This window comes from Rhododendron vialii, chromosome 13a (genome assembly GCF_030253575.1).
Source record: "Rhododendron vialii isolate Sample 1 chromosome 13a, ASM3025357v1".
Lineage (NCBI taxonomy): Eukaryota > Viridiplantae > Streptophyta > Magnoliopsida > Ericales > Ericaceae > Rhododendron > Rhododendron vialii.
Window position 1 is genome coordinate 5,810,128 of NC_080569.1, and position 15,883 is coordinate 5,826,010.

Below are 15,883 nucleotides of genomic sequence, written 5' to 3' on the forward strand. Positions count from 1 at the left end.
GTTGGGACCACTGGGGGATTATGCGTGGTCCTTACTTTCAGGGTTCCGGAATTAGTCGAGGTGCGCGCAAACTAACCCGGATATCCGGTTATGAAAAATCTAAGTAAGAATCTAACGACCTTTTGTCAAATCCACGATTACGTGTGGGTAGATGGAGAGAATCTTTAAACTTTACTTATTAATTACTAGGAAAATTGTGTATGTATGTCACCTAAAACGAATAACTTAAATTTTTAAGCTTAAGCAACAATATATTGTAAACCTACTGAAGGAGTAAAAATATGATGGAATCAAGCAAAAACATTGAGAAATTAGCCCCTTCTTTCTAAGAAATTAGAAGATCAAAATGTACGTGTGTAGGTTTCATTTGATTCATTTCTTACTTTGGTGGCAATTGATGAACTTTTATGTGTGCAAATAACTCCGACTTTACGGTAAGGGTTGCTTCTGCATAGAGTAATGGTTGACCGCAACAATAGTACGACTAACTAAGTACCGGAAATAGCTATCGCAAACACGCCAATAGTTTACCTTAAATGCAGGCCTATGTGAAATCGCGACTTGAGACGCTTGTTTCAGCTTCATCTCCAATTAACGAAAGCACTACTTTCAAGAAGTTTTTTCGTGCACAGATCAAGTGGGTGGAGGCCCTATATCTATTGTGAGTGTTTGTGGGAGCGTGTTGTGTGATTGTATGCGTCCTTAGCTTTTAGAGGTGGACCATCATGTTGCGGTGATCCAGGACCAAATATAATAATTTTCCGTTGTTAAAGGGGTATGAACTGGCGACGAAGAAGTTCATTGATCAAAGGTGGTAAAGCAAAGCAAATAGTGGACTTGCTCCATATTTGCCCAATCAAGGCCCAATTGTTTTTTTACCCCTTTGTACACTAGGCCCACCATGTTTGTCCGGGCTCTCCTATAAGGCCGCATTGATTTGTTTAAAGGGATAAGCCCATAATAAAACATCATCTTTTTGTGAGAATATTATGCACATAGCTCCATTTGTTTGGACGTAAAATGTTTTTCGGTAAAATATTTTATATATTATTCGGTGTTTGGTTATATAAAAAATAGAAGAAATATTTTTACATGTAAAACATTTTCCATTAAATCTTTCGTAAGTTTTTTTTCGAAATGAATCCGCAGCCTTCTACTGCAATTCTCACTGATCAGTTTCCTCGATCGTAAGTCCTGACCCACGTTCAACTCTCTCTCTCTCTCTCTCCCTCTCTCCACTATTTTTTCGATTTCTGATTTTTTAAGTGTCAACCAAATACCGAATGATAAAAGTTCAAAATTTCTGGAAAAAAAAATTTACATGGAAAACATTTTACATTGTAAAACGTTTTACATCGACACAAACGGAGCCATAATCTTACAAAATGTACATAATTTTCAACCCGACTACTTGCACATCAAATGTGCACAGCGATCGTAGAGTGAAGCCCACTCCGGATCCCATACAAGCGATCCAAGCCGTTCATCAGATGAAATACATTTTTTTCCAAAGGCTACTGCAAAAAATCACCCCAATCGGATACCTTCGAAAACATATTTTCCATTTAATGAAAAACTCAGATCGTTTGTGTGATATTCAGAGTGGACCTCACACCGCGAGCTATGCACGATCTTTGTGCCCATTTTGCTATGCAAGCAAACTTTCTACATGTCACATCAATGTGCGCGCGCGTATAGCATTACTCGGTAGAAATTACAATGCCGCAATGCTCTGAATATCGTACATGCGAGAGTTCTATATTTGTCAATCCTTTATAACCTTTCCTTTTCCCCAAACAACTTTTGAATTTTCAGGTTTAATGTGACTCTGTTATGAATATTAGAGGCAAAGGAAAAAAAAACCTTATACCACATTACCATTTTTACGCCCGAGCTCACGTACAAAGAGAGAAGTATATAGGATACATCTACCTGTACAACCATCTCTGCTTCCATCCGTATAACTTGTGTATTGCATAAACCTCAGGTCTAGTAAACAAAATACCATTAGGTACAAACAAACGAGCTCCTCTACCTCTGTACAACCATCTCTGCTTCCAACGACAACCGCCTTACCCTCTTTCTACATTTTCAACTCTTCCTCACGCTGTGCGTATTTTAAAAAGGCAACTCTAAGTTATAACAATGCAAATTAGATTTTTCCAGGAGATAACCAAATGTTGCTTTCACTAAGCCTCAACTGTAGAACCAGTTTGTGGGATTAAAAGAGAAGGTAGGTCCCTGATCCGATAGCCACTACCCCAGAAAGACGCAAGACAGAGGCCCATGATAGCCATGGCAACGACTGAGCAAGCTGGGGGAACCGCTTGACTGCTCCCAAGGAATTGGGTGGCAAGGAGCCCTGCCAACGTAGAACTTTGCATTCCTGTGCACAATGAAATTGTTCTGCAAGCTTCTTCTTTTTGCCTGTGTCACAATTCCAAAAGAATTATTAGAAGGATTTAAACATAAAATGTCAATCTTCACATGCAACAGAATCAACTAAGCTCGGAGTCAGAACTCAATTTTTGCAAAGCTACATGGGCCCTCCAAAAATTTGGTATGAAACCAGTTTTGTTTCACGAGAAATCAAGCAAACAATACCGGCTGTTTTGAGTGTTTGGGGGAGGTTACGATTGGTGATTGAGAAAAAAAGAGGAGGGGAGAGGAAAACATGCCGTAGGAGATGCCTACCCATCTTCTCTCAACAAAATTAAACCGTTGTGCAGCCCAAAGAGGGGAATCTAGTAATTGAAAACGGCCCGCAACCACCATTCAATAAAATAGTCACGGCAACATGGAAAAGCTAAAAATTAGGTGATGTCACATGATGTTATGAGGTGGCAGGTTAGAGGACACAAGATAAAAGAACCCCAAAAAGTTGGGAAAGCACTCAAGCAGATGTATGATGTCTAAATGGTAAGTAGTAGCAGTACTATAGCACATAACAGGGAACATTTATGATAAACAACAAAAGATTCCTACCCAATAAAACCCTCCAGACACTCCTAGTGACATGTCTCCACAACAAAAATGTCAAAACAAAGGACTAGTACTGATTATAAATTGCTCCAAAAAGTCCCAACCACGCATGTTCGACTGGCATAATCTGGGGCATGGGGCAAGATGGTGTCACATGGGTTCTGCCTCAATGATGGATAGGAGCTCAGATGAACTGAAGTTCATCAAAGATTGATGGAAGTATCTAACTGGTACGACCGTACAAGCGTCTACCCCACCGAATATATGAACAATTTTCTCTTGTCCTAATTCCGACACTGGGAAAACATTAGGGATTGGCTTCTCTTCGATGTATGATACATAATTCTCATGCATTCATGCATGCACCTTCGCAATGTGGCTTATTGCTAATGGTTGCAGTCTAAAATCTCAACAATTCTTTGAAACAGTCGGCATTGCCAACGCCATACGTAAAAAGAAAGAAAAAGAATGCAGCTTTGTTACACTAATGCAGTCTCGCATCAGGAGAGGATGAACAACAAGAAAATTACCTTAAAAATGGAAGTTTGGAGATCCAATATCCCAGGGTGAATGCCACGGCATGAAATATCAACACAGGACCAATCAATCGCAAACCCTCGGCTGAGAGAATTTGGCTCTGATTAATAGCTAGAGGGCTACCAATACATAGCGAAGTGCAAACCATTGCAACAAGTGGCATCACAGGTTGAAGAACGTTGACTACAGGTTTTGCATAAGTATTTAGCACTAGCCCGAGAGTGATCGGAACAAGAACAACCTGTGCATAAATTAAATTTATAATGAAAACCAATTAAAGAACAATATAAGAAGACACAATCCAACTTATCCAAAAAAAAAAAAACACACAATCCAACCATATACTTTCCTAAGTTGTCCAATACCTGCAAAATTGATTTCGACATCGCAACTGCGTCGACCGGGACAACAGACCCAATGAGAAGGCCAGTTAAAATTGGAGTAGCAAGAACTGATGCAATGGTGGTTGAGCTGGTCAAGAGAATGCTCAAGGCCACGTCCCCTTTGCTCAAGAAGCTAGCATAGCTGGATAGCTGAGCCCCAGCAACGCAAGACATGAGGACGAAACCAGCATAGAACATCGGAGGCATGTGGAATGCCCTTGCCACCAACACACCAAGTGCTGGTTTCACCGCATATTGTGACACAAACCCTAAAGACAGAGGTAGAGGTCTGCAATAGACGAAATTCAAAGGAATTTAAAAGCACATTCAAGCAAGAGGATCGAGTTTTGAAAGCTAGGAAGAGATTTGACCTTTTAAATGCAAGAGCAAAATCATCAATGGATAGTTTAATTCCGATCGACAACATGATCCCTCCAAGAGCAGGGGCGTACAATTCCTTTGATACCCTGCACTTAGCAATTTCCAAAAGTAAAATTATGTATCTTTTGAATCAATTTCCGTAAATTAAATAAGATCAAACTGAGGCTCACTAAAAAAAATACACAAAGACGAATATTCTCCTGCACTGATTCCATTACAACAAATTTCAAACTATTTATGGAACTGAAAAGGAATAAACTTTGAAGTAAATTAATTAAGAAATAAATAATTCTAACATAAATTTTAGGCCTCCGGCTTAGATGGCACGGAACATGAGTAACAATTCTAAACAATTAATGAAAGCACTGTATTATTTGGCACTTGATAAGTACTAAATAAATTAGAGCCGCAAATAGTCAGAGCCCAAAGAATCGAGCTCGAGCTTGGCTCATTTAACATCGAGGTGTTTGAGTTTGGTTCGTTTACTACACAAGCCTCTATAAACGACCCAACCCTCTACAAACCGTCTGAGTTTCAATAATCGAGTCGAGTTACATTTAACTCGAGCTCGGCTCTTTTATTAAAGAAGTTTAAAACCTCGAGCTCGAGCTGCTCACAAACAGCTCGGTGAATCGTTTCCCACCCTACGACAGAGACACGGAGTAATACTTAAAACTTATTGTACAACAAAGCTTGCATAAAGTCAATGGAATTAAACAATTAGTTTCACGGTCAAGCACAAGCAATTGAAAGCAATATCGACTCAAATTGAATGAAAAAGAAAAATAAGACTGACAGAAAATATATTCTCACCAAGTGAAAGTCGAAGGCTGAGCGAGGGCGGCAACGGCAGTGAGCGCCACGACGAACGGAAGCATCGCCGACAGGATTTGCGACGAGTCGGACTTCGCTCCTGCTTGCGACACGTGGCTAGGGGTCGTGCCGAAGGAAAGCAACGACGAGTTGCCTTCTCTCCTATGCAGCCCGACTTTTCCGATGAACGGCACCGACGTCGAGCAAGCAAGCACCCACAGCGAGCCGCCGCCGGACCTCCCCGAGAGCTCGGTAACGGAACGGGACTTTAGAGTTAGGGTTTTAGAGAGAGAATTGAAGGAGGGAGTGAGAGAGTTGGAGGGGAGTAGGTTTGGTGCGGAGGTGGTTTGGAGTGATTTGAGCGGTGGCGCGGAGGAGAAGAACGGAATCGAGGCCATCGGAGAAGTTGTATTTTTATAGAGTATAGGGTTGCGGGAGGTAGGAGGTGGCTCGCCGGTGGAGGTTTCGGTTTTATCACCGGCGAGGGGTGGGGGAGGGAAAGAAGTGGAGGAGGAGGGGAGAGTGTGGAGGAAACGAAGGGATAACGAATACCTTTTGGGATTTTCCCCAAAAAAAATAAAAAAACAATGATGGGATTTTATTTTACTTTTGGTCGAGCGGAAAATAATGATGGGATTTTTTATTGTATTTATATTGGTGAGAAAATGGACGGTGTGGAGTGATTGCACATCATGAGCTTGTGGTATATGCCTTTGGTCTATGAATTTGGACTTGGATCCTTCTCTTGGTTACTAGTAGTGCTATATGCTCCTATTTCGGATTCGGTTTCTTTGCAATTGGACTACGGTTTCATCTTTTACCGTTCATTTCGGAAATTAATGGTTTGAATTTTTGAAAAGGTTATTCAAGGAAGAAACTACTCTTCTTGAAAAGATTCTTTCAAAAAAATTAATAATCAATGATAGTTTTGGATGGGCTAAGATCATACAGACTGCTTGCTGCGGTCTAAAGACAAACAACAGAGAAGCCTAATTCTTATATTGAGAAAATGACGACCCAGAACGTATTTTGATAATTAATACCCGCTAATTTGAGTCTTTCATATGAATTTTGAAGAGATCAGTTTTTTTACCCAAGTCTCTTGAATATTTCTAATATCGAAATTGAGATGGTGTGAAAGATGGTTTCGATTCAATATATTAGATTTTAGTACCTTGTCAACATTAGAGCAGATTTGGGATTCAGGGTTATGGATAGTCTCTGAACTTTCTATTGACTAACATTCTAACACTCTGCTAACCCCGACTGATGTATATCGTATGACAAAAAAAAAAAAACTAGTTTCATTATAAAATAAATATCAGTCACAATTCAATGAACACAATTTTTAATGTGAGGAATGTTGTCAACGTATTTTAAAAAGAGAAAACATTGAAGCGTCAGCGAAGTGAGTGCACAAATGTCGTGAACAAGACCTTGCAATTCATTCCTTTGTGTTCAAGCGATCCTGATTTAGGAAAAAGAATTTGATCGAAAGTCGAGAAAAAAAATGTACTCCTACTTTCTTGCAGAGGATTTAATGTAAGAACCTCACATAAATATGCAATAACATAATAAAATATTTAAAGCATCACATAACGATATGCCCCTGAATAATTATTGGATAATAAATACGAGAGACTATACACCATTCAGATGTGAGAAAAAGGAATCAACTGAACTTGGGTTCTCCACTGGTCTTTTCAATTATATATTTGTGTGAAAGCCACATACTTAATACTCCTAGTAAAGTCCATACAAATGTGTGACGGAGAAGACTCGAGCAACGACAAATGGCGGTGCTCCATAATCAAGTAATATTTTTTTCCCCTTTACCGGTGGGTTTGGTTGGGTTCAAAATCGGATCGTCTGTCCTCGTCCCTCTGTCCCCATCCCTGTCCCAGTATCCAACACGTGTCCATCACTATAGAAAGCCAATGAACTAGACTACACCTAATCCCCCCCTTTGTCATCTTCTCTGCTGCTCATATCTACAGCAACGCACGCCACCACAGCTTCGTCCAGCCTCCGCGCCGCCGTCTCTCACTTCCCCTCAACCACCACCGCCTTCTCACTTCTGTAACCGAGTAAACAATCTCACGCACTCAAGTGAGATGACTATAGATCCACAAGTGCTTATTCAAACTGAAAATTAGTAGATCGATTTGCTAATTCCTGCTTAAAAATCTATATATATATATATATATATATATATATATATATAAATTATCATTGTGTTCTGGAGATTCAAACAAAGAGCTATTAGGGCTTCTTACTTTTTTTATTTGCTAATTCCTGCTTGAGAATCTATAAAAAAAAGATTATTGTGTTCTCGAGATTCAAACAAAGAGCTATTAGGGTTTTTTATGTTTTCAATTTTTCTTCTAATTTTATTGATTTCATCAGAGATAACCAATTTGTTAATGTAATCATAGACAAAATAGTTTGAGGGAGAGAGAAGTAAAGTGGCGGTGGTGATGGTGGAAGGTGGAAGCGGTGGTGGAAATTTGCGGAAGAGGAAAACAAGTTTTTAGTTGGCAACAGGTTTCACATCAAGGGAGAGATTGGGTGTAGTCTGGTCTATTGGCTTTCTAAAGTTATGAATACGTGTGGGCTTTTGAATACTGGGACAGAGAGGGAGACAGGGTAATTGGGACAGACGATCCGAGTTGTTCTTTTAAAGGCTTTTCTTTTGCGTTGCTACCAATACATGCCAAAGTCAAACAATGAAACAAACAGCTTTAAATGAATCTCCAACTCTCCTCCTTGTCTTCATTTTGATTATCCTTAGGCCCCGTTCTAGAGATCTATTAAAAAATAAACAGTTTATTTTATATTTTCAAATTCAAAAATAAAGTGAATAAAAAATAATTTTTTAATTTTTTTTGCATCGTATAAAAGATCTTATTCAGATCTTCCAAACAAGATCCATAATGCATATTTTTAGATTTTAATAAATCCATAATTTTTAAGCTTGAAATTACCATCTTACAAAATAAGTACTTATTTGTTATTTCCGGTTCCGGAACGTAGCCTTATCCTTAAAAGAAGAAAAAATCTCAATCTCTCAATCTCAAACTCAATTATGTTTAGATCTTCCATTGATGGAGGGCTTGTAAAGAAGGGAAAATCTGCGAATTTAATTACGTTGCATGTCTTTCTTTTGGAATGGGAGATGCTGTCAAATTTCTTTACAAATTGAAGATTCACCGAGTACACCCACAACCTTAAAAGGTGAAATTGTAATCAATAAGCAAACACCTTACTTCAGAGCAAGACACCCAACTTTCACAGTCCATTAACCCAACAGAACCACCCATTTGCGCCATCATATCAGGTCGTAGACAAGCTTATTGGAGCTCAGCTGCCGTTGTCGATGCATTCTTTTATGGCACGGGTTTTGATTAAATCATGTGTTTGCCTCCCTTTTTCAATCATAATCCTATGTTTATTTGACACCCTTTTGGTTTGTTATCATTCCATCCAACAGGAACCAAAGAAAAAAGGAAAAAAGCATTTCACAATCCATGAATTTATGCTCTTATGTTTTGATCTATGATTTGTGCACTCTCCGAGCTGAAAATCCGGACGCTTAATGAGCTTGTTAAGTTTTCATTAGATTGTTAGCCAATATTACTCCTATACGTTTGTCCAGGAAAAACTTGGCTAACTAAACAATAGAGAAGTAGTATTAATTTCTCTAGGTTGTTTCTGAGTTTTAATTTGAACTCTCTAACAATAACTTGTCAAAAAGTACTTACAAAGAATCTCCTGTAGTTTTCCACAAAACACCACCACCTCCACCACTACTACTACTACTACTACAGAAGGGAACATATTATTATATCTGCACTCATGACTTGCATATACTGCAGCAATGCATGATGCCCTTTAATGGCTTTCCAACGGTGGCTATCGAGTATATATCAGGTGACAAAACAGGTAGTCGGTTAACGATTTGGGGAGTGTGAAAATCACTCCCCCTGAAAAAAGCCGTATCTTTTTTTTAATCTTCTATTGTATCCAAAAACAGAACATCAAGTTGCTTTCATTTCCGGCACTCAATTGTAGTAGAGTGTGAAAATCACTCCCCTGACAAAAGCCATATGGCCCATATCTTTTTTTAATCTTCTATTGTATTCAAAAGCAGAACATCAAGTTGCTTTCATTTTCGGCACTCAATTGTAGTAGAATACAAGGATGAAACAAAAGGCGAGAAATGACAAACTAGAACTACCATATGCATTAGGAAAAGACTTGCACAGTATAACTAGTATAGGTAAGTAGAGTTACCTAACTAGTAAAACAAAAGGTAAGCCTACATCAACTACCATTTTGATGTCCACCTCAGTTGAACCCCAGGTGCCGCCACATCAAAAGATCGTGACGTCATCGTGCGCGACACAGAAATTCGCATAAAACGTTACAGATTAATTTCCGCACCCTCTTTCTTTTACCACCCATGCTTATTTTTTATTTTATTTTTTGTCTTCATTGCATTGCCCTTTAACTTGTCTTGAGTATTGAATCACTCACAGCATAGTATTGCAATTAAGTCTATGAGTACAGCAAATGAGAACAGATCTTGCACCCAAAATTTACACACAGAAAGAGAAGAGAAAGAAAAGAGAACGGATACTGAAAACAATAAGTTTGTCTACACAGACAAATAGTGCACAAATTTTGTTGTGGGACCCGTGGCGGGTCCCACACAAACGATCCAAGTTGTTCATTAAATGTAAAACATTTTCTCAAAGGTTTCTGAGAAAAATTAGCTCAATTCGATACCTATAGGTGCTTGATCCAATCATCTAACTTTTCATGATCTGAAAAATCTGAATGAAAAGTTAGATGATTAGATTGAGCACCTATAGGTATCGGATTGAGCTGATTTTTTGCGAAAACTCTTGAAAAAATGTTTTACATTTAATGAACGGCTCGAATCGTTTGTGTGGGACCCATGGTGAGCCCTACAAAAAAAAAATCTATGCACAATCTGTGCACTATTATCTGTGTGGTTAGCACTGTTGTACTGAAAAAGACGTGCGAAAATCGCCACCCGAAAAGATCAACAGTTCTTCCCACCTAATCCCTTAACATAAATTTACATATTATATGAATGCAACTTTCAATTAACCTTGAACATAAGTATTCTTAACTTGCAAGTTATGAATGAAGACAATGACTGCTATGTTGACAAACTTCATTAGTGCGTCTTTCTACAACACAGTAACATTTGACCAAATACTAACAGAAGTGCTAAAACTCAAAGGTTGTATCTCAGTCACTTTCCCAGACTGATAGTAATTCCTTAGTAGGCACTCCTCTAGTAGATAGCAACCTCTAAAAATGGTGCACAGAGCTGAAGTGAAAGTACCAGAATCGATTTGATAAGCCACAATTGGATGAAGAATCCAAATGCAATGTGACCTTCATAGCTTAATCTCCTGGAAAAAGATCTCACTATAGGGGTTGAAGATCACAAACAATAAAGAAACATCAGAAACTTCATTCATATCACCCTGGAAGGGACCAAGGCTGTCTACCAAAAAGCCGAAGGTCGTCTTGGGTTTGATCATAGGAATCAGTGGGCTCTTGGCCTAGGCGCAAGGCATCTGTTTCCTAGGTTGGGTTCAGGTCATGCATAATTAGGACAGTGGGGTTTGAAATCCTTGTGACCGAGAAGCATTTAGTAATATAGTATGGGGAATGTATGTCTATCCTCCTATCGAAAAGGATGCTTGAACACTTTTATTTCCAAAGCATGGAAACCACTAGTCCGAATATAGTTGTATTGCCAAGGTGGTCACCGTATATTTCAACAAATTTGTTCTTAGTAAACAAGGTACGTAGCGCTATCACTACCACAAAGGGCAGTCACTGACTCACCATTGTGGCTATTACCATAACTGAAATGTTTTCGGAGCAAGCTAGCTAGTATATTTTCTTTCTATTTAAATGAGATATCAGATGAACAACTAATCAGTCTAAAGATGGCCCGGACACCATGAGTTATCCAAAAAGGGAACTATTCAGTCTAAACCGCTCTGGAGGGTAAATAAAAAAAACTGAGACCACATACAAACTGGCAAAGAAATAATATTGAAGCTAATGACAGAGTGTCCAGCCCATATGTGGAATAAGGATTAAATCCCTTCCAAGTTTTTCTCTCTATATCAAACACATAAGAAGGAGAAATTAAAAACTTTCTTACAATTAAAAGAAGAGAGAGTGGCGAAGCAACAGATTCATGCAACTAGTGTCAAATAGGAAGGATAAAGCTTTTAATGAGTTGGTTATATACGAACCAACGCTTTCACAACCCAATAAATATTAACAGCAGCCAATCATTACAAGATGATCAAAAGTGGCTCCTTGTTCAACCACTAAATCTTTCTTCCAAAATCATGGTCATATAGCTATATCACCATTCACTCTTTAGCAGGTAACAAGTCTGATAAGGGAAACAAAGTATTCAGACTTCGAAAGTGAGTTTGTGAGTATAGCAATGAAACAACCATCTTTCTTTGTTTCATCTTTTCCCAATCAATCAACCATCAGTTTATAGCCAAATACTCCAAAACTAAAAACGTAGATGAGAATAGCAAAGATGTCTCAAAAAAGACAACGGCAAATAGAGGCGATAGTTGTAAGCAGTAACTCCTCTAAAATAAACGATGACAAAGGTTTAGAAAATATTTCCAAAATCCCTTTTATTTCTCATTCATTTATCACATATGTATATCTTGTCGACCAATACGTATACTACAAAAATCGACAATGACCATAACTTTGTTCACATTCATAAGGAAATCAACTTACAAAACAAACTTTGGCAGACTTATCACCTGGAAAACCCTTCTAACCCGATGCTCCTGCCTCAGTCTATTTCCGTTATAGAGACACCGATGATTTCCATATTCTCTTCCGCCAGCTGTCCTCTCAGTCCAGTTCACCACCATTGTTATGTTGAGAGGAGCTGGTATGCTAATTTGCAGACTCTGCACTATACAAAAAACTGCAAGCAGGCACACTGAAATGAAGCATAACACCCTGCTACAAGACTCTCTGAATACATGTACATACACCGAATGGGAACTCCGTGTAGTGTTCGAACTACTTCGCAACTTGAATCATCCTTTTTTACCTTCCCAACCTATGAAATAGCCCTCAGGGAATCAAACAGTCCATATCGGAGCTTGCTAGGTAGACTCTGTAAAAAGCAGCAAACAATCTTAGGCTCATTGCTAAAGGAAACTGCTTTTAGCTGGACTTAAATCAACGAAGTAAAGGCTACAAATTCAATCAACCAAATAAATATGAGCACAATGAATGAACAAGTCTTAAATTCTTCTATTCCTGGATCCAAATTTTGTGCAAAAGTAATCAAGACAGAAGATTTATGATTGAGTTATTTCAAGCTCTAAATATGCCGTTGTTAGATTCTCAAACTGAGATTTTCATAAATATAGAGATATCCCCTTACAAATATCATCTACCATGACTTCCGTATTAGGAAACTTCAAACCCACATAAAAAATAACACACACAAACGTAAACAACTGGAAAAACTCAAACAACACACACAAGATAAGACTCAATTTGGGGTTACCTATCTAATCCTTTCGAACCAAGCAAAACCCATAACCCGTAATTCACTCCAAACACATAACCAAGTTCCCAATCTTACCAAATCAATACCAATAACCAAGGGTGGCTCCAGGATTTTTTGAGTGACAAAAACGTGTAGAAAAATTTTGTGATACAAAACTCTACATAAACTGAAGTTTTCAATAGTAGTTAGAAATTTATTTGGCCTGGATATTGTGTTTCTTGAGCTATACTATCTAATTATTCATAAATTTAAGTGGATTTGATTCATTTTGGCTTTGTGCTACTCATCCAGTGCAGACAATACTAAAGAAAAATGAAATCGCATGTCGAAAAATATGAAACTTTTGGCAAGTTTTTTGAACCCATGGTAACAGTGGAGCCGCCCATGCCAATAACCAGAACACCAAAAATACCCAAACAAACTAGCCAACAATCCAAACCCGTAATTAAATTAATTACCTTACTCGCAATTCCAGCGACAAACCCACCATCCAAAACCTCCGGCGGCGGCACAGCCGTGCAATCCCTCGGCGTCTCGAACATGGACAGTGAGAACTGCTTGTACACCACCCCCACATCGAAGTAAATCAACCCTGAGCTGGGTACATCCACCCGAATTTCCTTCACAGGGAACCAGAGGAACAAATCCTGCGCCGAAATCCCGGACAGGTTGGCGATCTGGCCGTAGGACAGGAACCCCGAAACGTTCCGGTCGTAGTGCAGCTCGTTCTCGTACTTGGCATTACACTCCTGGTCCAAATACGCCACGAATTTTCCGTCGCCGTCTAGACGGAAGTCGTTGACTCCGTTTGGGAGCAGACCCATGGGAAGGCCGTTGGATCGGAGGACCTCGTATACCGACGACGAAATACAGAGGTGGGTCGATACTGAAATCGCCAGAAAGAGTAGTAGAAATTGGGGAAGCATGTTTGGGTCCTGTTCTCTCTGTTCTTTCTTCGTTTCTTTCTTTTCTTGGTTAGAGCGTAAGACCCTTTGGTGAGCAAGCTGCGGGTTTTTGTGATTGAATGGTTGGTGGTTTTAGAGAGAGAGAGAAGGATGGGGGAGGGTTTAAGGAAATTGAGGAGAGAGAGAGAGAGAGAGAGAGAGAGGTGGAAGAAGAGGAGGGGGAAGGAGACTGCTGTGGCTGTTGACAGCGAGAAATTGAGAATACAGGGAAGAAATATCACAATTATTGGTGATGAGGGCGGGGTCGTCTTGATCTGCTACGACGGGGTATAGTAATTGGTATCGTGGTGAAGCCAAGTAGCGTTTGAACACGTGTAAGAATGAGAAGGCTTTTTTGAACAGTTCTCATCTGAGTTCAACAGAACAGACTGGATACTACCGGGATTTACTACGGGCTTTTATCGCACAAGGTTTGACATTGGAACTGGCTTCCATGCGGTTTGTGTTTGTATTGCACAGGGTAGACACTCGTGTTCGGTTTGTATTTTGAAATGAAATTAATGAGTGAAAAAAAATAATATATAAAAAAAATTTATTAGAAACCGTGTTTAGAGATTTTGAAACCTCAAAACGAATAAAACTTTTTAAAATTGTAATTTTGGCCGTCCAAAACTATTTTTTAACAAGTTGTTTTACTGAAAACATGTTTATGTTAACAAATCAAACATTGATTATTGAGATAGTGGGCGAAACTGCATTTGTTGCAAGACTACATGAAGAAAAACTGTGCATGTTGTGCACATACGGTGATCTTTGCGAATATTCGGGTTTTTTGGATAGCGGTAACCATATGATTGGAAGACATTTACCCCATATTTTAGGTGCAAATACTAATTCTGAATGTTTTCTCATTTACATAAATGTGTTATGCTCATATGACTATGTCATACCTATGTCGGATCAACTTGAATTATTGCATGGTTTACCTAGTTGACGATATAAAAACAATAAATAGTTCCCATCTAATAAATAGGAGAAAATTTTCAGTGCCGGGTGGGCACGGGACACGTGGTGCCCGTGCCCAATCTCGGCCGTCCAATGAAGTGTTGGACGGCTCAGATCTGTTCGGCTGCCGAAGAGTATTTTAGTCATTTCACACTTTAAAATTGCCGAACAAATCTGAACCGTCCAATACTTCATTGGACGGCCGAGATGGGCACGGACACCACGTGTCCCGTGCCCACCCGGCACTGAAAATTTTCTCAATAAATAGACCCGACCGGAGTGAGCCCGATAAGTACGGCCGCACAGCACGCATTGTGCCCACACGCGTTAGAAGGGGCGTTGGGATAGCTCATAGCTGCTTAATGGACGAACGATAAGTACGATGTAGTTACTACTACAGTATGTACCAAGAAAAAAACAAAGTACGATCTATAGTATATATAGCTGTCGAGGGAGAGGGGAAAAAAACAGTAGTACTACTGTACTAGTATAAAAGATAGGGCACACTTGGAGAGTGAGCGAGTGGTTGAGACTTTGAGAGGGAGAAACTGCCGCGAGTCAATTCGGTTAGTTGGTAGGTTTGTTACCCATATAATTATTGATCAGGCTTCAGTTATTGGGATTAGACAGCTATAAAATATTTTTTTGAATCTCTTAGTCCCGGTCTAAATGGTCTGTCTAGATCAAACTGAGATGAAAAAAATTAAATCGAGGTGTGCATAATCTGACTTGAACATCGATCACCGCGGAGCAAAAACAAGAAGAAAAAGAAGAAGAGAGAGATGTTTGTGTGACAGTTGGATCCGAAGAAGGGTTGTTGCCAGTTTAAGCATCAATTCAGAAAAGATACTTGTACAAACAAACGAAGCAAAAAATGCAGCTGGACATGCATGTAAAGTAGTACTGTATTAGATACACAAGCAAATTATGAACTACCAGTCTTTGTATGTATATATAAAAATAATGGAGAGATCAGGTGGGGGAGAAAGCATGTGGAAGATGAAGTGTGAGGCTGGCGTGATCGTAATCATAATTGGGATAATTTTGTCTGCGCATAAATTACTCCAAAACCATTGCCTAGTAGTAGCTCAGTGATGCACTAATTATGGAGGTGGTGGCATATTTGGTATGATTTGTCCCAAAGTGGGGACACCTCCTCTCTTATTGTTTTTGTTTTGGACTCATGTTTCTCAGCATTTTCAAGCACACTCTATATATATACTGTAACTTGAAATTATTGAGTGATCTTGGGGCACCACCGC

General features: G+C 39.2%; 2 protein-coding genes across 2 annotated transcripts; both read right to left on the minus strand.

Annotated features, from left to right (window-relative positions):
• Positions 1–1,947: 1,947 nt before the first annotated feature.
• Positions 1,948–5,808, minus strand: LOC131312735 (probable sodium/metabolite cotransporter BASS3, chloroplastic). Its single transcript, XM_058340677.1, has 5 exons — positions 5,097–5,808; positions 4,274–4,369; positions 3,885–4,191; positions 3,513–3,760; positions 1,948–2,427 (listed from the first exon to the last, which is right to left on the minus strand). The coding sequence occupies exons 1-5, from the start codon at positions 5,492–5,494 to the stop codon at positions 2,190–2,192; spliced, it is 1,287 nt and encodes a 428-aa protein (XP_058196660.1). The 5' UTR covers positions 5,495–5,808; the 3' UTR covers positions 1,948–2,189.
• A 5,975-nt stretch (positions 5,809–11,783) lies between these two features.
• LOC131312736 (uncharacterized) lies at positions 11,784–13,945 on the minus strand. The gene is made up of 2 exons (XM_058340678.1): positions 13,170–13,945; positions 11,784–12,309 (listed from the first exon to the last, which is right to left on the minus strand). The coding sequence occupies exons 1-2, from the start codon at positions 13,635–13,637 to the stop codon at positions 12,253–12,255; spliced, it is 525 nt and encodes a 174-aa protein (XP_058196661.1). The 5' UTR covers positions 13,638–13,945; the 3' UTR covers positions 11,784–12,252.
• Positions 13,946–15,883: the final 1,938 nt, after the last annotated feature.

Excerpts from the sequence above, each read along its gene's own strand:
- LOC131312735 (XM_058340677.1), bottom strand. The coding sequence starts at position 5,494 with ATGGCCTCGATTCCGTTCTTCTCCTCCGCGCCACCGCTCAAATCACTC. Across the intron at positions 4,370-5,096 it reads CAGCCTTCGACTTTCACTTG|GGTATCAAAGGAATTGTACG; the intron begins GTGAGAATATAT and ends TGCTAAGTGCAG. Across the intron at positions 4,192-4,273 it reads TTTGCTCTTGCATTTAAAAG|ACCTCTACCTCTGTCTTTAG; the intron begins GTCAAATCTCTT and ends CGTCTATTGCAG.
- LOC131312736 (XM_058340678.1), bottom strand. The coding sequence starts at position 13,637 with ATGCTTCCCCAATTTCTACTACTCTTTCTGGCGATTTCAGTATCGACC. Across the intron at positions 12,310-13,169 it reads TCGCTGGAATTGCGAGTAAG|AGTCTACCTAGCAAGCTCCG; the intron begins GTAATTAATTTA and ends TGCTTTTTACAG.